This window comes from Leuciscus leuciscus, assembly GCF_965113295.1.
Source record: "Leuciscus leuciscus genome assembly, chromosome: 9".
Classification (NCBI taxonomy): domain Eukaryota; kingdom Metazoa; phylum Chordata; class Actinopteri; order Cypriniformes; family Leuciscidae; genus Leuciscus; species Leuciscus leuciscus.
Genome location: NC_138733.1, coordinates 15,337,520 through 15,364,302, shown reverse-complemented (window position 1 = coordinate 15,364,302; position 26,783 = coordinate 15,337,520). Strand labels below are relative to the sequence as shown.

At 35.4% G+C, this 26,783-nt stretch overlaps 3 protein-coding genes and 1 long non-coding RNA gene across 4 annotated transcripts in view; 3 read left to right on the top strand and 1 right to left on the bottom strand.

Annotated features, from left to right (window-relative positions):
* Nucleotides 1-26,783, bottom strand: part of LOC309507064 (calcium-activated chloride channel regulator 3A-1-like) — a 65,616-nt gene that overhangs the window by 14,572 nt on the left and 24,261 nt on the right. The gene's annotated exons all lie outside the window — the stretch shown is intronic.
* LOC309505791 (uncharacterized protein) lies at nucleotides 914-2,539 on the top strand (the record flags this gene model as incomplete). The annotated part of the gene is made up of 5 exons (XM_082179249.1): nucleotides 914-922; nucleotides 1,451-1,714; nucleotides 1,929-2,008; nucleotides 2,087-2,144; nucleotides 2,261-2,539. The coding sequence occupies 5 exons, from the start codon at nucleotides 914-916 to the stop codon at nucleotides 2,477-2,479; spliced, it is 630 nt and encodes a 209-aa protein (XP_082035375.1). The 3' UTR covers nucleotides 2,480-2,539.
* On the top strand, nucleotides 4,674-7,279 carry LOC309507123 (uncharacterized protein). Its single transcript, XM_082181260.1, has 3 exons — nucleotides 4,674-4,723; nucleotides 6,156-6,380; nucleotides 6,533-7,279. Exon 3 carries the CDS (start codon nucleotides 6,571-6,573, stop codon nucleotides 6,970-6,972), a length of 402 nt encoding a protein of 133 aa, XP_082037386.1. The 5' UTR covers nucleotides 4,674-4,723; nucleotides 6,156-6,380; nucleotides 6,533-6,570; the 3' UTR covers nucleotides 6,973-7,279.
* LOC309507148 lies at nucleotides 23,913-26,219 on the top strand. The gene is made up of 2 exons (XR_014209046.1): nucleotides 23,913-24,136; nucleotides 25,549-26,219. It is a non-coding gene; the product is annotated as an uncharacterized lncRNA (long non-coding RNA).

Below are 26,783 nucleotides of genomic sequence, written 5' to 3'. Positions count from 1 at the left end.
TACAGAATTTCACTTGGGCCAATTGCAAAATTTAGATGTTATCAGTCACTAGAAAATTTTGAGTTTGGGAGGTTAGAAATTTTCACCCTCTAAATCCATATTACTTTAGTAAGTAATTTAAAAGAAGAATTATATATATATACACAATTCTTTATCCAGCGTTTTTAATAAATAGTATATATACGCATATTATGATCAAATATACTGTATATTTTGTATAAAGTGTATATTGCGAGACTAACCAACCCCCCGCCCAAAAAAAACTTGGGGACCCCCCATAAGACTTGACTCAATTCGAGCTCTGCATACAAGGACGCAATAATAGCAAGATAACGTAGCTTCGCGTTTCCCAGTCAGCATAAACAACGGCGGCGTCGTAAACAAATTTAGTCAAAGTTGTCAACAGCCTATAAATGAACATTCAAATTCATAACAAAGAGTGGATGAAAACAATCATTCACACAAATTGTCGCCCTACTGTGAATTTGCTTGATCATTTACAATAGAGATTGATCGCTAGCTGCTAGAAACATAACGTTATATGTTGTATTCACCAAAGTTAACGCTGACTGCATAGTTCTAGCTAATTACATCCTTGTGTTGGTTTGGCGAACATGAACGTCAGTTTAGAAAGAAATATGGATTTACCTGTTCTGCAAAAACAGAGCAACTGAATGTGGATCGGAAGCCCTTCTGCCGGCGGAGTTCTCGCCACCTTTCGAAGTTTTTTCCGATGTAAATTCGGTATTTCGCGCGTTCCTTATCCTCGTCCCTTATCCTTGTCCCTCTTCTTTGCAATTTGTTCATCGGAACGTCGTCTCTTTGGTCGTGTGTCGGCCATAATTCAAACTTCCCTCTTCATGCTTCTCTCTCCTCCACACCCCCTTCATGTGCACGCGCACTAACCCCCAAGATGTTTGCTGTATGTGACAAAAAATGTTTGGGCCTAAAAAACGCGTGGCATCGCTTACAGCACCTTTAAATATATTTTGATAATAATAGATAAACTTTATCTAACATAGTTTTACAGAAGGAAATATAAATGTTGGCACATGGCAAATCTGTATCACAATTGAATGGCTATAATGCATTTCCTCATTCTGAATTTATATAGATGTCATTAATTGTATTTCTGCAGTTATTTATTTTTTTGGAAGTGTTTATAATAATATTGTATTTATGCTTTAGAAACAATATTGAAGAATACATTAATAAAGATAAAAGGTTAGTTAATTCAAGTCTGCAGGAGTGTATAAATTCATAAAAGAAAATTTTATTTTATATTAGTGGGAAATTTACATTTTTCATTTCTGTGGTACAGACATTTTCAAACACTTTCAACCCATTTTTTTCTTTTAAATTATTATTATTATTATTATTATTATTATTGTTATTTTATGACATAAAATCAAATGAAATATCCCATAAAACCTTGGCTCTTTTTTCTCAGGCAACAAAACGACCTCGTAGCCCAGAGAAGGACGTCCCTCGCATGAAACGAGGGCGTGACGATGAGGATGATGAAGATGAACAGACCTCATCTGAGAAAAAGCTTAAGCAGTTACAAGCATTTGCTGAGAGAGAGAGTGATAAAAACCTGGACTCACCAACTATCAAACCCAGCTCTCCGTCTTCCACTTGCTCTCAGAGTCACTGGCAACAAATCGGCAGCCTTATGCTGTTCACTGCAGCAGGGATTCCAGAAAGCTCCAAAGTAAGACATGAACTTTCACATAGTGTTTATTCAGCATATAGTGTTTATTCAGCATATAGTGTTTATTCAGCATATAGTGTTTATTCAGCATGTAGTGTTTATTCAGCACATAGCACAGTGTTTATTCAGCACACTGTGTTTGTTCAGCACACAGTGTTTAACCATCAAAACCATTATGCTTCTAGAATGTTTCATGCTGTTGTGTGTGATTCAGGTTGCAGGTTTTGACATTGACGGCTGCATTATCACTACAAAGTCTGGGAAAGTATTTCCCACAAGTCCAGATGACTGGAAGTGAGTCTAGTTGAAGAACTTGCTTTACCCTGCAGCTGTTTGTTGTCTCTCACTTGATGATGTTTTACTCTTGTTTAGGATTCTCTTCCCAGAGATTCAGCCCAGACTGGCCAGTCTGTTGAAGAAAGGATACAAGGTGCTTCCTAATCCACTATCACTTGTTGATGTTGTCAGTATAAGATAATGTTTCATAACGGAAGTTAGAGCATCAATAAATGTCCAGTTGGTTTTACTTTGCTTTGCTCTGTTTAGGTGGTATTTTTCACCAATCAGATGGGAATATCTCGAGGAAAACTCAGACCGGAGGTGTTCAAGTCCAAAGCTGAGGATATTCTACAGACACTTCAGTTGCCCATTCAGGTTAATGACACGCTCACCCTTCTACATACACTACTGTTCAGAAGTCTGGGGTCTGTAAGATTATTACCAGCAGCCATATCAACCTGTAGCCCAAGACTGGTTGCCCACTGAAGATAAGCAGGGCTGAGCCTGGTCAATACCTGGATGGGAGACCTCCTGTGAAAACTGTGGTCTGTGTGGGTCCTAACACCCCGGTATAGTGATGGGGACACTATACTGTCAAAAAGCACCGTCAGTAGTTATAACCCTACACCATGTGTCAAAATGATTGATGGCTTCCGGTTGTCATTGACCTTCCGGTTGACCTTCCGGTTGCCCTTCCGGTCCCTATTGTTATGGATTGACCTATTGACCCTTCCTATCCGTCGATCATGTGGTTTTGACAGTTAGTTTTGACCTATTGCCCCTTCCTATCCCTTCGATCATGTGTTTTGACAGGTTGACCTTCCGGTATCTATCCGGCATATGTTGTTATGGTTTGCCCTATTGACCTAGCTATTCTTTAATCATGTGGTTTTGACAGAAAGTTTTGCCCTATTTGAACCTTTTTAGCCCTAGATCATGTGATTTTGACAGAAGCTTTTGCCATTTAACCTTTTTAACCCTAGATCATGTGTATGACAGAAAGTTTGAAGGCGCTGTTAGGATATGTGTCAGCATCTCCTCCGCATTCCAGAGCACATTGTGAGCCCCTTTGGAAAAGTGAGATGAAAAAGACTGTTTTTCCTGAATACCTCACCAGCCAGAGTAGTGTGTGTGTGTGTGTGTGTGTGTGTGTGTGTGTGTGTGTGTGTGTGTGTGTGTGTGTGTGTGTGTGTGTGTGTGTTTGTTTGTGTTTGCGCGCGCGTCCTCTGACATGATCCCCTCCACATTCCTGAGGTAACAGTGAAAGTGAGAAAAAGAGAGTTGCCCTAATCATGTTTTATATTTCACACAAATAATATACAATAATATCTTACTAAAAATCTACTGAAACCATTTAATTCAGTTTTAGATAAACAAAACAATAAAAATCATATTACATAAAACATCCCGTTCTTTATAAGTGTATAAAATAAAATGGTTATCTTGGTAATTTAACTAAAGTTGAAAACCATTCAGTTCTTTATAAAAGTATAAAATTAAATGCTTATAAAATAAATATCTTATTGATCCAATTGTTTTAGATAAACAAAAGAATAAAAATTATATTACATAAAACATTCCGTTCTTTATAAATTAAAATAATTATATTGCTAATTTAACTAAAGTTGAAAAACATTCTGTTCTTTAAAAGTATATAAATAAATTGCTTATAATATAATATAAAATCACAGAGTGGTTCTCTCTCTCTCTCTCTCTCTCGCTCTCTCTCTCGCTCTCTCTCTCGCTCTCTCTCTCTCTCTCTCTCTCTCTCTCTCTCTCTCTCTCTCTCTCTCTCTCTCTCAGCTCCGTCTATCGTTCTCTGACTCAGAGGGGCCTCTGTTTAAATTAAATCTTTAAAGTTTGAATACATACGCATCTTCTATTTATCTTTTAGAAGATTACTGTAATGATTTTGTTTAACGGTAACCTAAAGTATCATTGTTATTAAACAATGTCTGTTCAAAAACTTTAGATGGTTGAAAAACTGTACTTAGTCAATCATCATTTTTTGTCCATGCGGGGGTTTCAATTTTTATGTTGGGGGCTTTCCATAGAATCCATAGAATATTGCATATTCTATCCCGTAAACCTAAACACGACCATCGCAGAAAACTATAAAATAAATAATTTAATATCATTTCTAAGCTGTGTTGTGTGCGCACACACGCGGTTCAAAAAAATCTCTATTTTAAATTAAATTATTAATAAATATATAACCAATGAATAATAACATGTTACTAAAATGTATTTAAAAAATGTAAACAAAGTTTTAGCTAAATAAATATATAAATAAAAACACCTTACATTTCCAGAGAGGCGAAGTAGTTCTTTATGCAACGATAAAAAACAATCCAAAAAGCAAATAGTTGACCAGATGAGCCTCGGGGGGACAATGTCACAGTAAATCTAGTCTGCGTTCCAGAGTACATCCAGAGTTTTATACTAAATTCATTTAAAAGCATAACCTTATAAATTAGATATTTTAAAATTAAAAGACTGTTTAAATCAAATCTTTAAGTTTTATTAAAATCATATCTTCTATTTATCTTCTTAGAAGACTTATGTTTTGTTTTTTTGTTTTTTTTACTAAACAGCGTCTGTTCAAAAACTTTAGATTTAAATAAAAGCAAAAATTATGCTTAGATCTTATTTATACAAAAATATTTCAAACAGTATTTACTTTCCAAAAAAGGGGTGGTGCCCCATACGTACCTGGATATGTGGTAAACGGTAAACACTTTTTAAAGGTTGTTTTGAAAATACTTTTAAACTTGGATCACATCTGAAAAAAAAACTTACAGTCAGACCAACAGCACAATCGCAAGTGTGATATTATTGTTATACAGCAGTTCTATACAAATTTTTACATTTAATTTTTTGCCAGCAACAATAGTTCAAAATGAAGCTAAAGCAGAATTGTTTGTAAAGTCACTTGTTTCACGTCTGAATAAATCGTTTTTTGAAAGTGTGAATTCTAATCGACCGAAAGTGCCCTGTGAAGTGTATTTCACAGGTTAATCCACCATCTTAAGTGAGACTCCGTTCCAAAGGGACGCTCCATGATGAGTTAGAAGGGCACTGCAAATGGCATCTACGGATTATAAGGGTTACACCGATACAATACTTTGTTTACAGGAAGTGGAAAACAAAATGTGCCCACCAGTTATTGCGCATCTCTCCAGCACTTTAAAGTTTGTATAAAATATAAAATAAAGACCTGGTTTCACAGACAGGGTTTAGATAAAGCCAAGATTAGGCTTTAGTTCAATTAGGGCATTTAAGTAGCTTTTATAAACATGCCTTAGAAAAAGAAGAAAAAAAACATTACTGGTGAGCATCTTGAGACAAAGCAATGGCACTGACGTATTTTAAGATATGCCAGTGAAAGTTGCTTTCAGTTTAAACAACTCAAATATTTATTTTATTCTGGGACTTACTTAAGCCTTGTCTGCGAAACCGTGGGAAAAAGAAGTTGAGGATCTTATTATTGTGTTTAATTAATCCAATGAGTGTTTTGTACACAGCTGTTCCCGGGTTTAAAGTGTGCAAAGCACAAAAATCACAATGCAACTTCCATGATTATGATCAAATAAGATAAGACATATCCATAAAACCAAATGACATTATTTTCATATTAAACATCGCAACAGATATTTTTTCACAGTCAAATATGACAATTTATATTCATTAAATGAATAATAAATTTTTACAAATACATATGGATGTATTATATACACATGTACTGTAGGCTATATTACACAAACGTATGGTAATTTATATTACCATATACTTAGACGTATTACTTGGCCATCATACCTCAAACTGTTTGATGACGTTGCATAGTCAAGTGAAGTGATCTTCAACAGGTATCCTGTGCTCAGTGAATAGAGATAAGTGGACACTGTGTAGGGACCCTGATTATTGGAATGTAGCTTGACTCAAAGTTTAGTTCCTGAGTGAATGATTGTTTGGAACAAATCATAAGATGATGATTCAATTACTCACTTGTAAAAATACTTGTATCTATGTAACCGGCAGAAAGTGTCAATGAATCCATGCACAAACTGGAACTAAGAATATAAATGTCAATATAGTTAGCTACACAGCTGCTTAAAGAAAAACTTCAGAATCAAGCAGATTCAGGTGGTTTCTCTAATTGCAGGTGTGGTGGAGTTGAACCCTCCCGAGCCTCAAGTTTCTGAGGAATCACTTGAGGTCGGAAGTTTTACCAGAACAGCCACTGGAGAGAGTTTTGAGGTGACGCTTACAGGCTCAACCCCACCAAACTTCCCTCCTAACAAAATCACAGATCTGAGTGCTGAGATCCAGGAGGACTCTGTGCTTCTCAGCTGGACGGCTCCTGGTGAGGACCTCGACCAAGGGACAGGTAAAGCACACAATTACTATACCAGAATTTAAAATAAAAGGTTTTTCATTTCTTTAACATCTTCACTGACAACATAAAATAGTAGTTTCAAATTTAGATCATGAAATAATATAAATTGTATTGTCTTCGTGGCATGTTTCTTTTCCTTTAAGCGAAATCCTATGAGATCAGGTGGAGCTATGACCTTCAAATGCTTCGAGAAAGCTTCAGCAATGGTCATGCAGTCAACACAACTGCCGTCTCACCGCATGAGGCTGGATCAGTTGAACAGCATTCATTCAATTTCAGTTTCACAATCCACAATGGCACCACAATGTTCTTTGCAGTTCAGTCTGAAGACGAAGAAAAAGCGAAATCTCAAACCTCCAACATTGCCCAAGCTTCAAAGATCCTCCCTGATCCAAAACCCCAACCTGATCCAGAACCCCAACCTGATCCAGAACCCCAACCTGATCCAAAACCCCAAGGAATATCAAACCCAGGCATGAATTTGACAGTTCTTGTCATTTCTTTGTGTGTGGTAACTATGGTCATATGTTTTGTTGTTGCTGTAACCACATGGGCAGTGAGACGCAGAAAACGCCTTGGTTAAAGCATTATCTGGAATTAACAATCTGATGCACACAATCAAATCAATCCTTATGTGTAAATTGAACATAACCATGCATCCAATTACTTAAGAATATTTCTTACAATAATCATCTCTATCAAACAGACTTTCTAACTTTCTGAATATTGTTGCATACATGTATTGCTATCTCATTTAGAATTCCCATTTATAGTTGATTCTCAATCAATTTATCTTCCTCTGAAATGTGAGCACCTTCAAATACAAATGAACAAAAACATTTCTGTACAATAAAAGGCTTGTATTAAACTTGTCATGATGATTTAAAACACATTTTTAGTTGATCCATTCTTTGAATTTTAAATGGCGACCTATTATGCTATTTTTCAAAGTGAACTTGTTTTTGGGCTCTACTAGACTAGGTCGTCATGCTTGAATGCTCAAAAAACACTTAATTTTTCCACATTATTTGACATTGTTGCAGCACCTCTCTTCCCAGACTGTCAGTAACGCTCAGTTTAGTTCCTGTCTATATGAAGCCCCTCCTTTTGAAAACAGACTCTGTGCGTGATCCAATATGGTGGCTCCCGGCTGCTAGACTGCAACACTGTAAACAGCTCCAAGATCAAGTTTTCAGTTTATATGTGAATTAAAGCCTAATGATGTCTCATACTGTCTGATGGCAGATATGTAAAGATAAGGTTTTTTTCCGACTTTTGAGCGATTTGTTACTGTTTTGTACATGTTGTCATATTAATTATAATTCAACTCGATTTTGTTATATCGATCACAATATTATTGTTGATAATTGTTGACAGGGGCACTTTTGATTAATTTTGAACTAGGGCAGGGGCTTGAGAAGTTTACCAAGCTGTAATGACTTACGCTTCTGAGAACCCTGGAAATGTGAAAAGAGTCCATTCAAAATCTAGACCATTTTTTGGAGGGTTGGTGCAATGTTTGAATTTATGACTGACTGGCAAGAAGAAGAAAAAAATGCAATATTTTATTATGTCCCTTGTAACACGATATCACAATGAAGCAGTATCTATTGAGATTATCAGAAAGAGCTTTATTGCCCAACATGTTTGCACACACAAGGAATTCTTTACTTTTTTTGGTGACAGAAGAAGATTCCAGTACACAGAGACAACAGAGAGAGTGTATATATATATATATATATATATATATTTAGAGAGAGAGAGAGAGAGAGAGAGAGAGAGAGAGAGAGAGAGAGAGAGAGAGAGAGAGAATAAGAAGAAGTAGGGTATTGTCAAATAAATATAAAAAAGTGATAATGCTTTATTGTTGCCATTGCACAGTAAGGAGAACAGTTCATGAGGTAGATTGCCTGGGGGAAGAAACTTTTCTTCAGTTCTCTAGGGTTTATAGAATACTACTTTGCTTCCTGAGAAGTTGACATAATCCTTGAGCCCAATCAATTTATTTAAAAAGCATCATTATATTTGCATTATCAGTCTATAAGCAGGGGCATTCATGGTTTTAGTGCCTTTAGTGAAAGATAATATTTTTTGCAGTTTTTCAAGAAAAATTTTGAAAGAAATATATAAGTGTCATAAACAGTATTTGAATGAACAAATTAACATATAATTACTTTTTATAAATACTGTACACACATTTTGAGTTTTTCTCATTTGAAAAATCATAAGGGCCCTTTGGGTTCAGTGATGGCATTGTTTATGAGGATTTTATAGTGTCATTAGATCTCATTGTGATCATTCAACTGTTATCGTGCTTTCTTTTTGTGGTAATTCAACTATGCAGTCATATAGTTATATGAGGGGGCAATGATGCTGTACAAGGAAAATCATAGTCTAAATTAAAATGCAACTACTGGAAAATGACAATAGATTTTCAGCCATTAAGTCATTAGACACAATAAACCTCATGGTAGTATAACACAAGTTATGTAAAGGAAACGTGATGAAGTCAGTGTGCACCATGGGCCTCATTTATAAAACGTGTCCTATGAGTGCGTGTACGCTAAAATCCAAGCCAACGTTCATATTTATAAAATCAGTCTTAACGTGCAAATGTACTCAGTGTAACCAGTCCTACTCCCCTCTAGAGCGCCTCTAGAAGTCAGGGTAGTGAGGTATACACACACGCAGCTCTTACTGGCCTGTTACACTCACCCTACAGTTTTTTGTGTGTACGGTCGGTCTCTGAATCACACGTTTGCACATTTGAGAAATTATCAAATGTAGGACGGTTTCTACACAAAGTTTTATAAATGAGGCCCCTTATGTCCAAAATATTTAAAATCACAGATAACTATACTTTTATGCCATGTTTCAAATGTTATATGAATACATTTAACTTCTTATTATATATAGCCTATATTTTATTTACATGTATATATGTTTTTGAAAGAAGTCTCTTATGCTCACAAAGGCTGCATTTATACAAAACTACAGTAATATTGTTAAATATTATCACAACTTAAAATAACCGTATTCTATTTGACTATTTTCTATTTTCAGTCACATAATCCTTCAGAAATCATTGTAATAAGCTAATTTGCTGCTCAAGAACCATTTTATCAGTGTTGAAAACAGTTGTAGTTTAACATTTTTCACGGATTCTTTAAAGAATACTGAGGTTTTAAAGAACAGCATTTATTTGAAATATATATAAATATATATATAAAAAGTTCATTCTTACAGTGAAGAAGTTTCTGTCCGTTTTCAAACTATTAAGCCACATTCAACTTGATGCTAACTCATTTCTGATGCTGTTGAGCCATAATTACTCAACAAAGTTTAAGAAACGTTACAAGAGGGTTAAACTGATAAGGGCCTATTCTATTGCCACACTTTTTGTGGCGATCACAAAGCATGGAAGCATACCACGACTACTTCTAAACCTATTATTATTTTTTCTTGCCCGTCGTCACATCTTGGCTTTTCTCACACTATAGGAACAAAACTTTTAAATCTATGATTTTTTTATCAATATGTTTGTGGTCTCTTACATTTTGAAAATCTGATAAGATTTTAAAAGTCTTTTAGTGTGGGCCAGCCTTAAGCTGGGACTCCAGAGATTTATAGTGCACAAATACAACATTTAGAATATAAGTTTTCTGAGATTTAGAAAACAATCTAAGCTGTAAATAAAGTCTTGTTTTACAGACAAGAAAAACCCCAAAACAAGATAAACAAGATATCTAGATAAACAGTTAAAACAAGATATCGTACACTTTTAAATCCTCCAAATCTTCTGAACCAAATTTGCTCAATCCTGCTCTTGGAGATCTACTTCTTGTCTCTGGGTTCTCGGTTCTCTGTTGTGTTAGCAATGTAACAACTCACCCTGTTCACATATGCATAGCCCTTTGGAATGATGTGTGTCTGGAAGAATGTGGATTTGCCCACTGAAAAAAAAAACAAAAAAAAAACAAGGGTTATCATAAAAATGGGTCATCTGTAAGGAGTAAGAGGAAAAAACAAACACTGAAAAAAGGCTCACATCCAGGGAATCCCACTGCTACAATGACTTCCAGTTTGGTAGATGTGAGGGATGTATCAGGAGGATTGTAAAGATGCATTTTGGAGTCTAATTTCCTCTGGACAATGATAAAAAAAAACACAAAACATTATTACAGATATTTAGTACAGTAATGTCCAAAAAGTTTGGGTATTTAAATATTTTTAAAACAGATGTGTTAAAAACAACACAACCTGTGTTATATCTTAACACACCTGTGTGTCTAGTTAAGGACAACACATTTTGTGTTACTTTTAACTCAACCAGTGTGTTATTGTTCTTAACACAGGGAGTGTGTTAAAATAATTAACACGCTAATGTGTCATAAATCACACAATTTGTGTCATAGATGTGCTATTTTTGACCAGTTAAAATGAACACAAAACAAACAAAAAAAGCATTTTAAGAAATATATTTATTAAGTCTTAACTGCTACATTTTCACAAAGTCAGCATTCATATGTCATTTGAATTTCATAAAGACATTTTTAAACAATTTTATATCTTGGATTTACAAAAAGGTTTTCTTTGGAAATCATGTGAAGAGGTTTTACATCAGTAGCATTTCTCAAATTAATCACTTTGTATTAATTTGTTCTTTGGACTGCATACAAGTGTGGGTGAAAGTACATTTGTGATATACTCTAAGAAAAACTAAAACAATTTCTTTTTCACATTGTGGAACTATGTGTAAAACTTCACCAAAGAGACGCTCTTCTCTTAAGTCACAGTTTAAAGCAAGTACACAACCAGTTTGAAAAGTCTGACTTGACACACTAACAGAGTGAGAAACATGAACAGTACAATTTGTAATTTTTAAAATGTGAGCCACCACAGTAGTCACGCAATTTGCAGCCTGGTCTCATTGTTAATACGTAGTATTAATACGTAATTTTCAAAGATAGAAAACGTACGTTTTATATGTTTGGATAGATGCTGAAACGTATGATATGGACGTATCTGCAACAATTAAACGTAACATTATTACGTTTTTACAGCTACAAAACGTTAAATATTTACGAATCTTTCATATCATTAAGATATCTGTATAATTTACCTTTTACCGTTTTATAGATAAATGGAAGATCCCTTAACCCTCCCAAACCTAAACATAACGTTACCCATTTTATACAGAATATAAAAAGGATAAAACGTACAGAGATGTGTAGGGAAATGGCAATTGTATTAACAATATAGCATTAAAAGATTTTTTTAGCAGCTAATCCTACTCCTACCCCTAAACCTACCCATAACAATTTCTTAAAACTACATAGGCTACAATTATGAAGAAAAACAACATTCGTGTAATCACAATAATTTATTTATTGCGAAAATGTCAAAACCGGTACCAAAAGTCGTTCACATGACGATGTGTTGCAGTCACAGTACTCTCTTTCAGTATATAATAGTTTTGAATGAGGTATAGAGCAGAATTTAAGTTATTAATCCATGAAAATGTTCATTTTCTCTGTGTGAAGGCGCGCGCGCTGTCGTAACGCTTCTTGAGGGCGCAATTTTTGAATTTGAATTCATCATCACGAGCGCGGGATTTGACAGTTACGGACTGCGCTGCTGTGATAGCCTGTGAAATGAAGATGAAGATCACTCACTGGATAAAGGGCTTAAAGGAGAAGTTCACTTTTAAAATGAAAATTCTGTCATCATATACTCACCCTCATGTTGTTTCAAACCTGTATAAATTTCTTTCTTCTGCTGAACACAAAGGAAGATATTTAGAAGAATGTCAGTAACCAGACAGTTTTTGGGTCCCATTGACTTCCATAGTATATTTTTTTCCTACTATGGAAGTCAATGGGACCCAAAAACTGTCTGGTTACTGACATTCTTCTAAATATCTTCCTTTGTGTTCAGCAGAAGAAAGGAATTCATACAGGTTTGAAACAACATGAGGGTGAGTATATGATGACAGAATTTTCATTTTAAAAGTGAACTTCTCCTTTAATTTGGATCTCTTTCTTGCAAACGTATGGATTCTAAAGATTTGGATTATATCAAGCTAATAAAATTGATGACTTTTGTGAATTTATGTTGGGTTTTGGTGTATTATTGTTTTATTGGAGAAAACGCATTTTGTGTCTCACTGTAAATAAACTAGCTGCTAAATATTACAAAATGGTTAAACGATTAAATAAGGTATTTTTAAGGTTTTATTCTTGTGTATTTTTTTGTGTGTATTCTTGTTTAACTGCATGTAAGTTAGACTAATCCTCCGAAACGAGTTTCCAGCAGAAAGCACGAACAGAGCGAAATGTTATTAGCCTATTTCTTGAGTAAACTGCATTTAATAAATGCGACTGAAAACGTAGGCTAATTGATAAGACATTTGAATGCAACAGAGTCAAAACATTAATGCCACGATTTTAATATGCATAAATAAGAATACGTTCAAATATGTAGGCCTACGTCGGTAGAGTTGTTCATACGTAAATAATTTACGTTTTTGTGCTTTTAATACGTAAATATTTTACGTTTTAGTGCTGTAAATACGTCAGTATTATACGTTTCTGTGTGTATATAACGTAAGTAAATGTAGGTATGGTAGAATTACACTTTACGTAAAAATACACACGTATTCTCATGAGATCACGTTGCAATTTACCATCACTTTCGGTTGAATTCCCTTTTTTGTTATCCTACTAAAACGGAGCAAGAAAAACACTACCATGCCCTCTTGTGGCCAAACCAGAGAAAAGCTATTACACGTGATTTACATTTACAGTAATATAATTTATTGTAAAATGTGCACAGTAACTCTTAGTAACAGTAACAAATTCAATCAAATTCGGTTCAAAGGAGCCGTTCTATTGGCTGGTGCCTAGCAAATGAAATGGGACTTCTATTGTACATGATGATGAAACGAAACCCGCGTCCTCGGAACTCTATTAGACTGATATTTATAACGAATTGGGTGTTTTTTTTTTACATTTTTATAACTGTTGGTCCATTAAGCCTCATTAAGGGTTTTCTTGGTTTTCTATGGGAGGAAAATGCTTAACGTACAATTAAACACGTTGCGTTCATATTCTGTGCTCGATTGCTTTTCTGTATGCTTTATTTGTATGGTGTTTACTGAGTTTAATAATATAATTGATTTATTTTAATATCAGTCTTATGCATTAAGCCATGTTAGCGTTTCAGAGCGTCCCCCAGGACTCGGGTTTTGTGACATCATCGCGTACAATAGAAGTCCCATTTCATTGGCTAGGCGCCAACCAATAGAATGGCTCCTTTGAACATTCTGTTCTTTAAAAGTATATAAATAAATTGCTTATAATATAATATAAAATCACAGAGTGGTTCTCTCTCTCTCTCTCTCTCTCTCTCTCTCTCTCTCTCTCTCTCTCTCGCTCTCTCTCTCTCTCTCTCTCTCTCTCTCTCTCTCTCTCTCTCTCTCTCTCTCTCTCTCTCTCTCTCTCTCTCTCTCTCTCAGCTCCGTCTATCGTTCTCTGACTCAGAGGGGCCTCTGTTTAAATTAAATCTTTAAAGTTTGAATACATACGCATCTTCTATTTATCTTTTAGAAGATTACTGTAATGATTTTGTTTAACGGTAACCTAAAGTATAATTGTTATTAAACAATGTCTGTTCAAAAACTTTAGATGGTTGAAAAACTGTACTTATAGTCAATCATAATTTTTTGTCCATGCGGGGGTTTCAATTTTTATGTTGGGGGCTTTCCATAGAATCCATAGAATATTGCATATTCTATCCCGTAACCTAAACTAACACGACCATCGCAGAAAACTATAAAATAAATAATTTAATATCATTTCTAAGCTGTGTTGTGTGCGCACACACGCGGTTCAAAAAAATCTCTATTTTAAATTAAATTATTAATAAATATATAACCAATGAATAATAACATGTTACTAAAATGTATTTAAAAAATGTAAACAAAGTTTTAGCTAAATAAATATATAAATAAAAACACCTTACATTTCCAGAGAGGCGAAGTAGTTCTTTATGCAACGATAAAAACAATCCAAAAAGCAAATAGTTGACCAGATGAGCCTCGGGGGGACAATGTCACAGTAAATCTAGTCTGCGTTCCAGAGTACATCCAGAGTTTTATACTAAATTCATTTAAAAGCATAACCTTATAAATTAGATATTTTAAAATTAAAAGACTGTTTAAATCAAATCTTTAAGTTTTATTAAAATCATATCTTCTATTTATCTTCTTAGAAGACTTATGTTTTGTTTTTTTGTTTTTTTTACTAAACAGCGTCTGTTCAAAAACTTTAGATTTAAATAAAAGCAAAAATTATGCTTAGATCTTATTTATACAAAAATATTTCAAACAGTATTTTTGTCCATACAACATGAAACATGTTGTCAAAGTTTGTCACAATGTTTTTGTTGTTGTTGTTGTTGTTGTTATGTTGTTTTTAAGAAATCCGAGGACTCCACGTTACTCTTATTTAGACTAAGTTTGTATCATTTGGAAAATCACACACAATTTCAGAAATGCGATGTGTGATAAGTAAAGTTTGTCTTGAGCGAATATTTAATTTGACTCGTCTTGATTCAAAGCATGATCTTACTGGTAGCTATGATCTATTACACGTATAAGATAATTTTTACTTGTATCTCCCGAACTATCCTTAATCAGTGTGGAAACACACAAGGTGAAACCCTTTACTGAGAATATACTATCGGTTATCTACTCAAAATATATGTAGAAGTTTAAATCCGGTGTTTAAAATCTGTCTGGTGGCCGCATGAACAGACTTTGGGTAGAGCTATAGCAGGAAGCATCCCCTTTGACCTCCTCAGTTGTGGAGTTTTTTTTTTTTTTTTTTTTGTTAAAGACCCTACTACAAGTTAGTTCTCCCAAAAGAATTTCTCCCATCTAGCGGTGAAATTGTATTCTGCATTTAAACAAATAGTGCTCTCTAGCGCCTCGCTTTTTGCAACTGCGTGTTGCAACTGCGGTAGCCGTTATGTGTCAAGAATCTATGACAACATGTCTTACAATAGCACTTCATCGAGTTTAATTGTACATGTTTCTACTGTTATGCTGCCTATATAATGATTTACACAAGCAAGCAATGAAAAAAAGCTTGTAATTCAGACCGTAACTTTGACTCACCCGTCGAGAAGAAAGCAGACAACTTCCCTTTCAAAAGTCTTTCTCCTTCATTAGCTCTTTCACCTGGGAGAAGCTATCCCGATATTTATTTACATACCGATAAATACAATTTTGCTTTTTGGCCACGAGGATTCCTTCTCCTGTGGCTCGGCATAAGTATGATCCAGCATTATATTGTACCGTGCAGTGCAGCCTTTTCAAATTTGCCGGGGGCAGTATCAATGCCTCTCATATGGTCTAGCGGTTAGGATTCCTGGTTTTCACCCAGGTGGCCCGGTTCGACTCCCGGTATGGGAAGACAATTTTTTTTATATTGCCAACAAAATTCAAGTTATTCAAGTTCATCAATAATCATTTTTAGTCATTCATAGTCTTAGAGGCCTACACGAACTGCAGAAACAAGAAGAAGATATGTAAAAACTCGTAAATGCTGTTTCAGTACTGAATCATTTTCACAAATACAATTATATTGAATTCAGAAAATTTCACTATGGAATATTTACTTTATCTATCATAATTTCAATTTAGTATGTCATAATTTAAATTTTTCATCTCATAATTATGGCGCATAGTCATAATTAAATTTCAACTTTTTAAGTCATAATTATTACTTAATTCAGAATTACAATTTTTTGTCAATTACACCTTTTTTTTTTTTTTTTATGTAATACTTAAAACGTTTTTTAAGTCATGTGCTGCTGACTATAGTAGTGTTGCACCTGCATGTCCACTAACTCGCTTGTGAGAGTCAGACTGTGTAAAGTAAACTCTCATTAGTGTTAGTAGAGTATTAGTGGACTGGTAGGGTTAGAATAAGTTGAGATATAGTTGAGTTACTTATAGTCAGTACTAGAATATCTGTTGGGGAGCATCACAATAAAGAGTTAGCAGATATTGAGCACAGTCTATTTTTTCAGATATTTAAATGACAAAATAAAATGTTTCAACCGATTGAATCTAGGCCTTCAGAAGTCATAACTTCAGGGGTAGGCCAGTTGGCGAAAACACTGCGTGTGTAAAAATCAAATACTGTATTACACTTTTCAAAGGATAATCTAGCTAGAATAAAAAGTTAAGTGTCACAAAGTCTGACACAAGGCCATTAGCTGGTTCTTTTTGTTTTATAAATGTATTTTGCTTATTTCTACAAACATCAACCTGATATATATGGACTTACATGATTAAACAAGATAATCATGCTACCAGAGCCGCCTTAACCTAATGTTAGGCCCCGGGGCTGAGAGGTTTTGTAGGCCCCCCATCCCCTCGATTTATAGAGTCTCATTTAAAAAAAGTGTAAAAGCCTATCTAGGTAATCTACATCACAAAATGCATTAGTTTCTTTCGAGAACTACAACAGTGAGTTTTTTTAATATTGTTTTTAATTTTAATATTGTTATTAACATATCACTGAGCACATAAACACAAGACACTTTATTTAACAACCACACACAGCAACTAAATTTCAACTTTATGCAAATGAGAAGCGATTTTCCCAACCAATAGGAAAGAAGCCTTTCAGTGGAGCTCAGCTCCCGTCACCGTCTCGAGTGCAGTGCAGGCAAGACAGAAGTGTTCGAGGGCGATTTCACTGTTTTATATGATTTGACTGTAACTAACCACAAACATGGATATAATAAAATAATGCATGGAAAAGAAACTGTCGACAGTCTCAGTGAGTTTAATTCATACATTTATAGTTCGAGTGTTGTAGTTTTATGATGCAGTTCATTTTACAGTTTCCCCTGCATTATGTTGACTATTAGGGACAAGACAATTTATTATTTGTCAAATTCGGATGACGTTTTAGTAATTTATGACAGTATGAGTGAGTTTAATTTGTAGATTGATCGATCGTTAATCTAGTAAATGATTTAATCCCTGAACACTGCTGTGTGGTAATATAAAAACACTCTCCCAACAGCATACTGTTTCTTTTGAGCCTAATTCCTAGTCAAATTAAAATTATATATTTGTATAATATCACTTGTGATGGTGTTTTGTATAGATGTGGCCGCCTCATTCGCGCCGCGGGACATCTAGACGCGCGTAAACGCGTGTTTGCATTGACATGAAATCACTCGCGCCAGAAGCTCTATTCGCGCTTGGTGTGAACGCACCATAACAACAACATTAGAGCGACAGCACTACCAACGCCCACAAGCGACTAGCGACATACAGCGACAAAATCTGACAAGTTAAAAAAAAATTTGACCTTTTCAGCTCATCATGAACCTGAACATGGGAGGCCCCTGAACTTGGGAGGCCCATGGGCTTCAGCCCAGGTAAGCCCGTGCATTAATGCGGCCTTGCATGCTACCCAATACGTCTGACACAACATTTGTAAGAAAAAATTGTGAAATACAATCAAAAATACAAAATTAAAATATTAAAAAAAAATTGACAGTCCTACATAAATGCATGTTGATTACTAAGCTTCAGACGTAGCGCAACCACGCAATGTTAGATTTCTCTAACACTGCGATGTCTCACTCACAACGCACAACATTGTAAATAAAATAAAATATTATGGAAGTCATTTCCAAACTGTAATTGTAATTCTACCATATTTTATTAATATTATGTTGATTTAAAGTTTTTGTTTGTTTGTTATTAACTAATACCTTCGTCTTTTAACTAACATCCAGCACAAAATTAAAGAGATGTATGAGCTGAGGGTGTTCTCTGACCCCAAATAAACAGATAATGGAATGTTCACAATATACAGTTAGATATCTCCTACTTAGTATCTTTGGGTGTATCTTTGGGTGTATTTTTAGACACCAGAGTGATGCAAAGTTCCACACCCTATGGACCAACTTTTTAAAAAACAAAAAATACCCATACATAAATATATATAACATACACCAATCATTTCTTAACCAAGCAACTGTTTCTTAAATTATCAGACACTCACCGCACCGATGTTAACATCACCATATATTGTTTTTTCTACCATGATTGTAGCAACTATTGTCCCACCATTCATCTGGTCAATTGTTAAGTTAAGCCGATTAGGGTTCTGAATTAATGGCCGTCCGAATGATGTAGAATTATTATTATTAGTATTATTATGCTGTCGTTGTGGAAGGTTGTTAGGCTGTTGATTTGTCATGTTTCCAGAATGTGTTTGAACGCTCAGCATTTGACCGTCACCATCTGTTAAAAAAATTTACAATTAATTACACAACCAAAACCATGCAAACATTATAGTTATTGAAGATTGAGAAACATACTGACTACTAACAAAGTAAATTATAAATCTTTTCCTACGTTTGATATTCTTTTTTCTGATTTTTTTCACTATGGACTTGATCCTTTTTAATGCTGTTTTCTCTCCATATTTATTCTGTAGTTCCTCTACTGTGTCTTCCAACCTCCCTGTTGTTCTTCTCCAGCTGTGTTAACCAAAGACAAACAGTTAGAAGAATAAAATGTATGTACAATAGCAAAAATCATTTTGGTCATTAGTTGTTAGGGTTAGATACACCTGCAGACACATTCATACACCAGTTCAAAGTCAATGAACCGGCTGATGCTGCAGGTGTTAGAGCACATGATGGACAGTGAACAGACGCACAGCAGGTTAAACCAGAGTTAAAACAATAGTCTATGTTAGGACAATAACAATAATAGTCTATGTTAGGACAATAGTATGTTCACAGGAGCCACTGAGAGCGAGTTCCAGCTGATAATGGTCATAAAGTGCGAAATAATGTGCAAGAATCTAAACTAAACATTTCATATTTGACAGCTGTTTTGAGAAATGTTAAACAACGACAAAAATAATCAGGCAAATTAATCAACTTTTTTCCTAATTTCACCATTTTGAACTTAAAATAGGCCTAGATAATACATGTGATTTAATGTGATAGGAGAAGAAACAAATAACAGCCATTTTCATCATATTAGGCATAAGATTAATAATGAATCTGTACATATTGTGAATTAATTTAATAAACATTTACCTAACATCCATAGCCTTCAGTAAATTAAGACTAGACAAAGTTCCCTTTTAACCCCCCCCCCCCCCCCCCCCCGCTCTAGTTAGAACTTTGGAGCGCTTAAAAGTGTCGGGCTCAAAAATAACTGTCATTTGGAACTCTATATAGTTATTTTTATCAACTCCATTTTAGATAGTTTGGCATGTATGAGGTCTTTACACTTTCCCCCGGATATATGTTACTACAGTTAGCTGTAATGTTAGTGAACTCTAGGTCTTCTCTTTGTTCATATACGACAGTATTCGCATGAATTGGCTTGATTTGATAAAATGATGGTTTAAACCATCATCTTCATGTGAGACATTTACATTATATTATTATACCGTCCTAGTTTTAAATAGCGCTAAAATGTATATTTTATATTTCAACCCTTTATGCGGATATAGAATGCCGCACAAGGTTCTCTGTTCTCTGGTTCTATGTTTTAAAAAGACCGCGAAACAAAGACAAGGACACCTCTTTCTATAAGCGACCCTCAAAATCTGTGCATACAACAAAACACATGTATGTGTACGATGATTTATCCGAAAATTACTTTTGTTTGAAGAAAAACTTAAATCAGCTGGTGCTTGATAACTATTGAAGTTATTAAACTCCCCTGAATTCGGTAATGATGCGTTTAATGCGATATTGATTTTAATTTTAACTCAATGCTCTTAAGGTCTATGAACTTTAACATCTTCATAGTCAAATTAACTTAAAGCATGCGCAAAATGAAATAATTTCTAAATGTTTGTTACAGAACTTATGGTGAACAATTCACCCATGTTTAATCAGATTTTGTCACTGGATTGAGTGAAAATAATAAACTTCTCTCTGGCGACATGTAGGACTTGTTGGTTATGCAGGAACTAGTTATTTATGGCTTTCCTGTACCCCCGTACATTCTACACAACAGTGGGGCGGGCTGAGCTGTTGTCCTGATAAATATTTCAGGACATCGCACGCTCTAGCTCTACTCTAGCTCTACTAGCCGCGGACTGCTGCGCTACTGCAACAAAAGTTGAAAGTCCTGTTTGCCTGAACCTGACGCAAACTACGCTTCTACAAGTCACGCTTCTGACCCAAAAACTTCCGAGTATTAGCGCACAAACCCTGGACGACTGTGCCGCAAGGACTCACTCAGGAGATTCCAGGAACATTCCAGGAACGAAAAGCTGAAAACTTCTAAAATGGCGACGCAAAACCTGATGGAGAGCGGTGCCCCGTTGAGTTCTGACGATGCTGGGCACAAGTATCATCCGGCGTGTGAGTGCGCCACGGGCAAAGAGTGTCCTTTAAGAGAGGCGTTGGACTGTATGTTTAAAGATCATTTTAGAGGCCAGATGGTTGGCTTGATGCACAGGATTATCGACGCTGCATGTGGTATGAAAAACGATTGTGCGCAGGATAGCAAACGTGTGACAAATCTCAAAAATGAAATGGATGTCGTAAGAGGCTTGATAAAGTCATGGACTGATGTAACCCCCATGTTTTTTAACGGCAAAGAGCAGATCGGCGTGATCCTCAGAAAAGTTCTTGATGTGTTGAGTGCATGTAGTGACGAATTCGAAATTGACGAAATTCTCTGTATATGTACTTTTGTAACGGAACTCTGTGTGTCACTGGTGTCAAAAAATGCAAAAACAGACGTTGGTGAAATAGTTGAAAGTCTGGTCAACTATAGCCTAGAGCAAGACATGATAGCCTGCAGAGATTTTCTATTCTGGTTAGACCATCTGTAAATGTTGTTTTACTTTATGTACGTAATGTCGGTCATTTTTTTCACTACTTCAATATATGAAAGTATAATGTTGAAATAAAAATTAAAAAATACAAAAATAGTATTATAATATTTAGAATAATTAAAAATACTACATGATTTAAAAGATTAAATATTCCAATATTTGTTTTCTGCATTTGAATTACTGTATTCCCGAAGTGGCAACCATTTCCAAGATGTGAATACCTGAAATTGTGTGGTGATTTTTCAAATGATACAACTAATTTGCCCTCTGTGTACAGAACAGAAAAAGGACATTTTGTGGTGTTGAACAAAATTCGATTTTGTTCTTAGCATCGGTTCCTGCTTCATGGAAGCTCATACCCCCTACGTCGACCTTCTATCTGTTCAGGAGGTTCATTTAATTTTTTAATAAGATTATGTGAGAGGACGACTAGACACTAGTCATGGGATGTCCGACAGAGAGAAGGGCTTGAGTGGTCACATTTTTATGTCTTCATCCAGAGTTTACCCGCCACCGCAAACCTCCTGTCGTCCTCTCACTCTGCCTTTTCCCCCGCTTCGCAACGTAGCCATCCTCTTTCCGCCCCTGTGACAGCCGTAACATCGACCACCACGGCATTCGTTTCAGGCCAAACGGAGGAGTTTACTTAAACATGGCATTCAGCAACCTGACCCTCTCCAGTCCCATTTCCTCCCGTGGAGTTGAGGATATGTCTCACCAGCGACCTTTGGCTTGTCACAATCCTGGCATGCGTCAGGAACAGGAACGCCTTGACACCTTTCAGAATTGGCCTCTTGCTACAGTAACTCCAGCCGAGCTTGCCAAAGCTGGTTTCTACTACCTTGGCCAGGGCGACAGAGTGGCTTGCTTCAGTTGTGGAGGCCAGCTTAGCAACTGGGAACCGGGAGATCGGGCAGTATCAGAACACCAGAGGCATTACCCCAACTGCCGCTTCGTTCGAGGTGACCGTGCAGATAATGTACCTTTATCTAGCCTTTTCAATGTATCGGCAATGCAACAGTGTGAAGAAAGGTTGCTCACATTTGTCTACTGGCCCTCAAGAATAACTGTTCGACCAGACCAATTGGCTATGGCTGGTTTTTACTATGTTGGTCGTAATGATGACGTGAAGTGCTTTTGTTGCGATGGTGGACTCAGATGTTGGGAGTCTGGTGATGATCCATGGGTAGAACATGCCAAGTGGTTTCCAAGATGTGAATACCTCTTGCAAGAAAAGGGCCAAGAGTTTGTTCATCAGATTCAAGCGAGATTTCCAAGACTATTTGAACAGCTATTGACTAATGGAGACAGCGACTCAAGAGAATTTGTGAGAGAACAAGAGAACAATCCTGTGGTGAAGTCTGCTTTAGAGATGGAATTTGAGTGTGGCCTGACGGCCCAGACAAATGAAGCAGCATCCCCGAGTCAAGATCTTTCAGACTTGTCTATGGAGGAACAGTTAAGAAGACTTCAAGAGGAGCGCACATGCAAAGTTTGCATGGATAAGGAAGTGAACATTGTCTTCATCCCCTGTGGTCACCTTGTTGTGTGCAAAGAATGTGCGCCTTCTCTGAGCAAGTGCCCCATATGTAGAGGCTTGGTCAAAGGCGCTGTCCGTACTTTCCTATCATAAAACGAAGATATTTATCATCCAAGTAACAACAGGTTTTACATTTAACTTGATGAATAAAAACAAAGGAGAAGTTTATTATTTTCACTCAATCCAGTGACAAAATCTGATTAAACATGGGTGAATTGTTCACCATAAGAGTTAAAAAGGAACTTTGTCTAGTCTTAATTTACTGAAGGTTCATTACTACAGATTCATTATTAATCTTATGCCTAATATGATGAAAATGGCTGTTATTTGTTTCTTCTCCTATCACATTAAATCACATGTATTATCTAGGCCTATTTTAAGTTCAAAATGGTGAAATTAGGAAAAAAGTTGATTAGTTTGCCTGATTATTTTTGTCGTTGTTTAACATTTCTCAAAACAGCTGTCAAATATGAAATGTTTAGTTTATATTCTTGCACATTATTTCGCACTTTATGACCATTATCAGCTGGAACTCGCTCTCAGTGGCTCCTGTGAACATACTATTGTCCTAACATAGACTATTATTGTTATTGTCCTAACATAGACTATTGTTTTAACTCTGGTTTAACCTGCTGTGCGTCTGTTCACTGTCCATCATGTGCTCTAACACCTGCAGCATCAGCCGGTTCATTGACTTTGAACTGGTGTATGAATGTGTCTGCAGGTGTATCTAACCCTAACAACTAATGACCAAAATGATTTTTGCTATTGTACATACATTTTATTCTTCTAACTGTTTGTCTTTGGTTAACACAGCTGGAGAAGAACAACAGTCAGGGAGGTTGGAAGACACAGTAGAGGAACTACAGAATAAATATGGAGAGAAAACAGCATTAAAAAGGATCAAGTCCATAGTGAAAAAAATCAGAAAAAAGAATATCAAACGTAGGAAAAGATTTATAATTTACTTTGTTAGTAGTCAGTATGTTTCTCAATCTTCAATAACTATAATGTTTGCATGGTTTTGGTTGTGTAATTAATTGTAAATTTTTTTAACAGATGGTGACAAAACGCTGAGCGTTCAAACACATTCTGGAAACATGACAAATCAACAGCCTAACAACCTTCCACAACGACAGCATAATAATACTAATAATAATAATTCTACATCATTCGGACGGCCATTAATTCAGAACCCTAATCGGCTTAACTTAACAATTGACCAGATGAATGGTGGGACAATAGTTGCTACAATCATGGTAGAAAAAACAATATATGGTGATGTTAACATCGGTGCGGTGAGTGTCTGATAATTTAAGAAACAGTTGCTTGGTTAAGAAATGATTGGTGTATGTTATATATATTTATGTATGGGTATTTTTTGTTTTTTAAAAAGTTGGTCCATAGGGTGTGGAACTTTGCATCACTCTGGTGTCTAAAAATACACCCAAAGATACACCCAAAGATACTAAGTAGGAGATATCTAACTGTATATTGTGAACATTCCATTATCTGTTTATTTGGGGTCAGAGAACACCCTCAGCTCATACATCTCTTTAATTTTGTGCTGGATGTTAGTTAAAAGATGAAGGTATTAGTTAATAACAAACAAACAAAAACTTTAAATCAACATAATATTAATAAAATATGGTAGAATTACAATTACAGTTTGGAAATGACTTCCATAATATTTTATTTTATTTACAATGTTGTGCGTTGTGAGTGAGACATCGCAGTGTTAGAGAAATCTAACATTGCGTGGTTGCGCTACGTCTGAAGCTTAGTAATCAACATGCATTTATGTAGGACTGTCAAAATTTTTTCAATATTTTAATTTTGTATTTTTGATTGTATTTCACAATTTTTTCTTACAAATGTTGTGTCAGACGTATTGGGTAGCATGATTATCTTGTTTAATCATGTAAGTCCATATATATTAGGTTGATGTTTGTAGAAATAAGCAAAATACATTTATAAAACAAAAAGAACCAGCTAATGGCCTTGTGTCAGACTTTGTGACACTTAACTTTTTATTCTAGCTAGATTATCCTTTGAAAAGTGTAATACAGTATTTGATTTTTACACACGCAGTGTTTTCGCCAACTGGCCTACCCCTGAAGTTATGACTTCTGAAGGCCTAGATTCAATCGGTTGAAACATTTTATTTTGTCATTTAAATATCTGAAAAAATAGACTGTGCTCAATATCTGCTAACTCTTTATTGTGATGCTCCCCAACAGATATTCTAGTACTGACTATAAGTAACTCAACTATATCTCAACTTATTCTAACCCTACCAGTCCACTAATACTCTACTAACACTAATGAGAGTTTACTTTACACAGTCTGACTCTCACAAGCGAGTTAGTGGACATGCAGGTGCAACACTACTATAGTCAGCAGCACATGACTTAAAAAACGTTTTAAGTATTACATAAAAAAAAAGAAAAAAAGGCGTAATTGACAAAAATTGTAATTCTGAATTAAGTAATAATTATGACTTAAAAAAGTTGAAATTTAAATTATGACTATGCGCCATAATTATGAGATGAAAAATTTAAATGATGACATACTAAATTGAAATTATGATAGATAAAGTAAATATTCCATAGTGAAATTTTCTGAATTCAATATAATTGTATTTGTGAAAATGATTCAGTACTGAAACAGCATTTATGAGTTTTTACATATCTTCTTCTTGTTTCTGCAGTTCGTGTAGGCCTCTAAGACTATGAATGACTAAAAATTATTATTGATGAACTTGAATAACTTGAATTTTGTTGGCAATATAAAAAAATTGTCTTCCCATACCGGGAGTCGAACCCGGGCCACCTGGGTGAAAACCAGGAATCCTAACCGCTAGACCATATGAGAGGCATTGATACTGCCCCCGGCAAATTTGAAAAGGCTGCACTGCACGGTACAATATAATGCTGGATCATACTTATGCCGAGCCACAGGAGAAGGAATCCTCGTGGCCAAAAAGCAAAAATTGTATTTATCGGTATGTAAATAAATATCGGGATAGCTTCTCCCAGGTGGAAAGAGCTAATGAAGGAGAAAGACTTTGAAAGGGAAGTTGTCTGCTTTCTTCTCGACGGGTGAGTCAAAGTTACGGTCTGAATTACAAGCTTTTTTTCATTGCTTGCTTGTGTAAATCATTATATTGGCAGCATAACAGTAGAACATGTACAATTAAACTCGATGAAGTGCTATTGGAAGACATGTTGTCATAGATTCTTGACACATAACGGCTACCGCAGTTGCAACACGCAGTTGCAAAAAGCGAGGCGCTAGAGAGCACTATTTGTTTAAATGCAGAATACAATTTCACCGCTAGATGGGAGAAATTCTTTTGGGAGAACTAACTTGTAGTAGGGTCTTTAATAAAAAAATATAAAAAAACTCCACAACTGAGGAGGTCAAAGGGGATGCTTCCTGCTATAGCTCTACCCAAAGTCTGTTCATGCGGCCACCAGACAGATTTTAAACACCGGATTTAAACTTCTACATATATTTTGAGTAGATAACCGATAGTATATTCTCAGTAAAGGGTTTCACCTTGTGTGTTTCCACACTGATTAAGGATAGTTCGGGAGATACAAGTAAAAATGATCTTATACGTGTAATAGATCATAGCTACCAGTAAGATCATGCTTTGAATCAAGACGAGTCAAATTAAATATTCGCTCAAGACAAACTTTACTTATCACACATCATCGCATTTCTGAAATTGTGTGGTGATTTTCCAAATGATACAAACTTAGTCTAAATAAGAGTAACGTGGAGTCCTCGGATTTCTTAAAAACAACATAACAACAACAACAACAACAACAAAAACATTGTGACAAACTTTGACAACATGTTTCATGTTGTATGGACAAAAATACTGTTTGAAATATTTTTGTATAAATAAGATCTAAGCATAATTTTTGCTTTTATTTA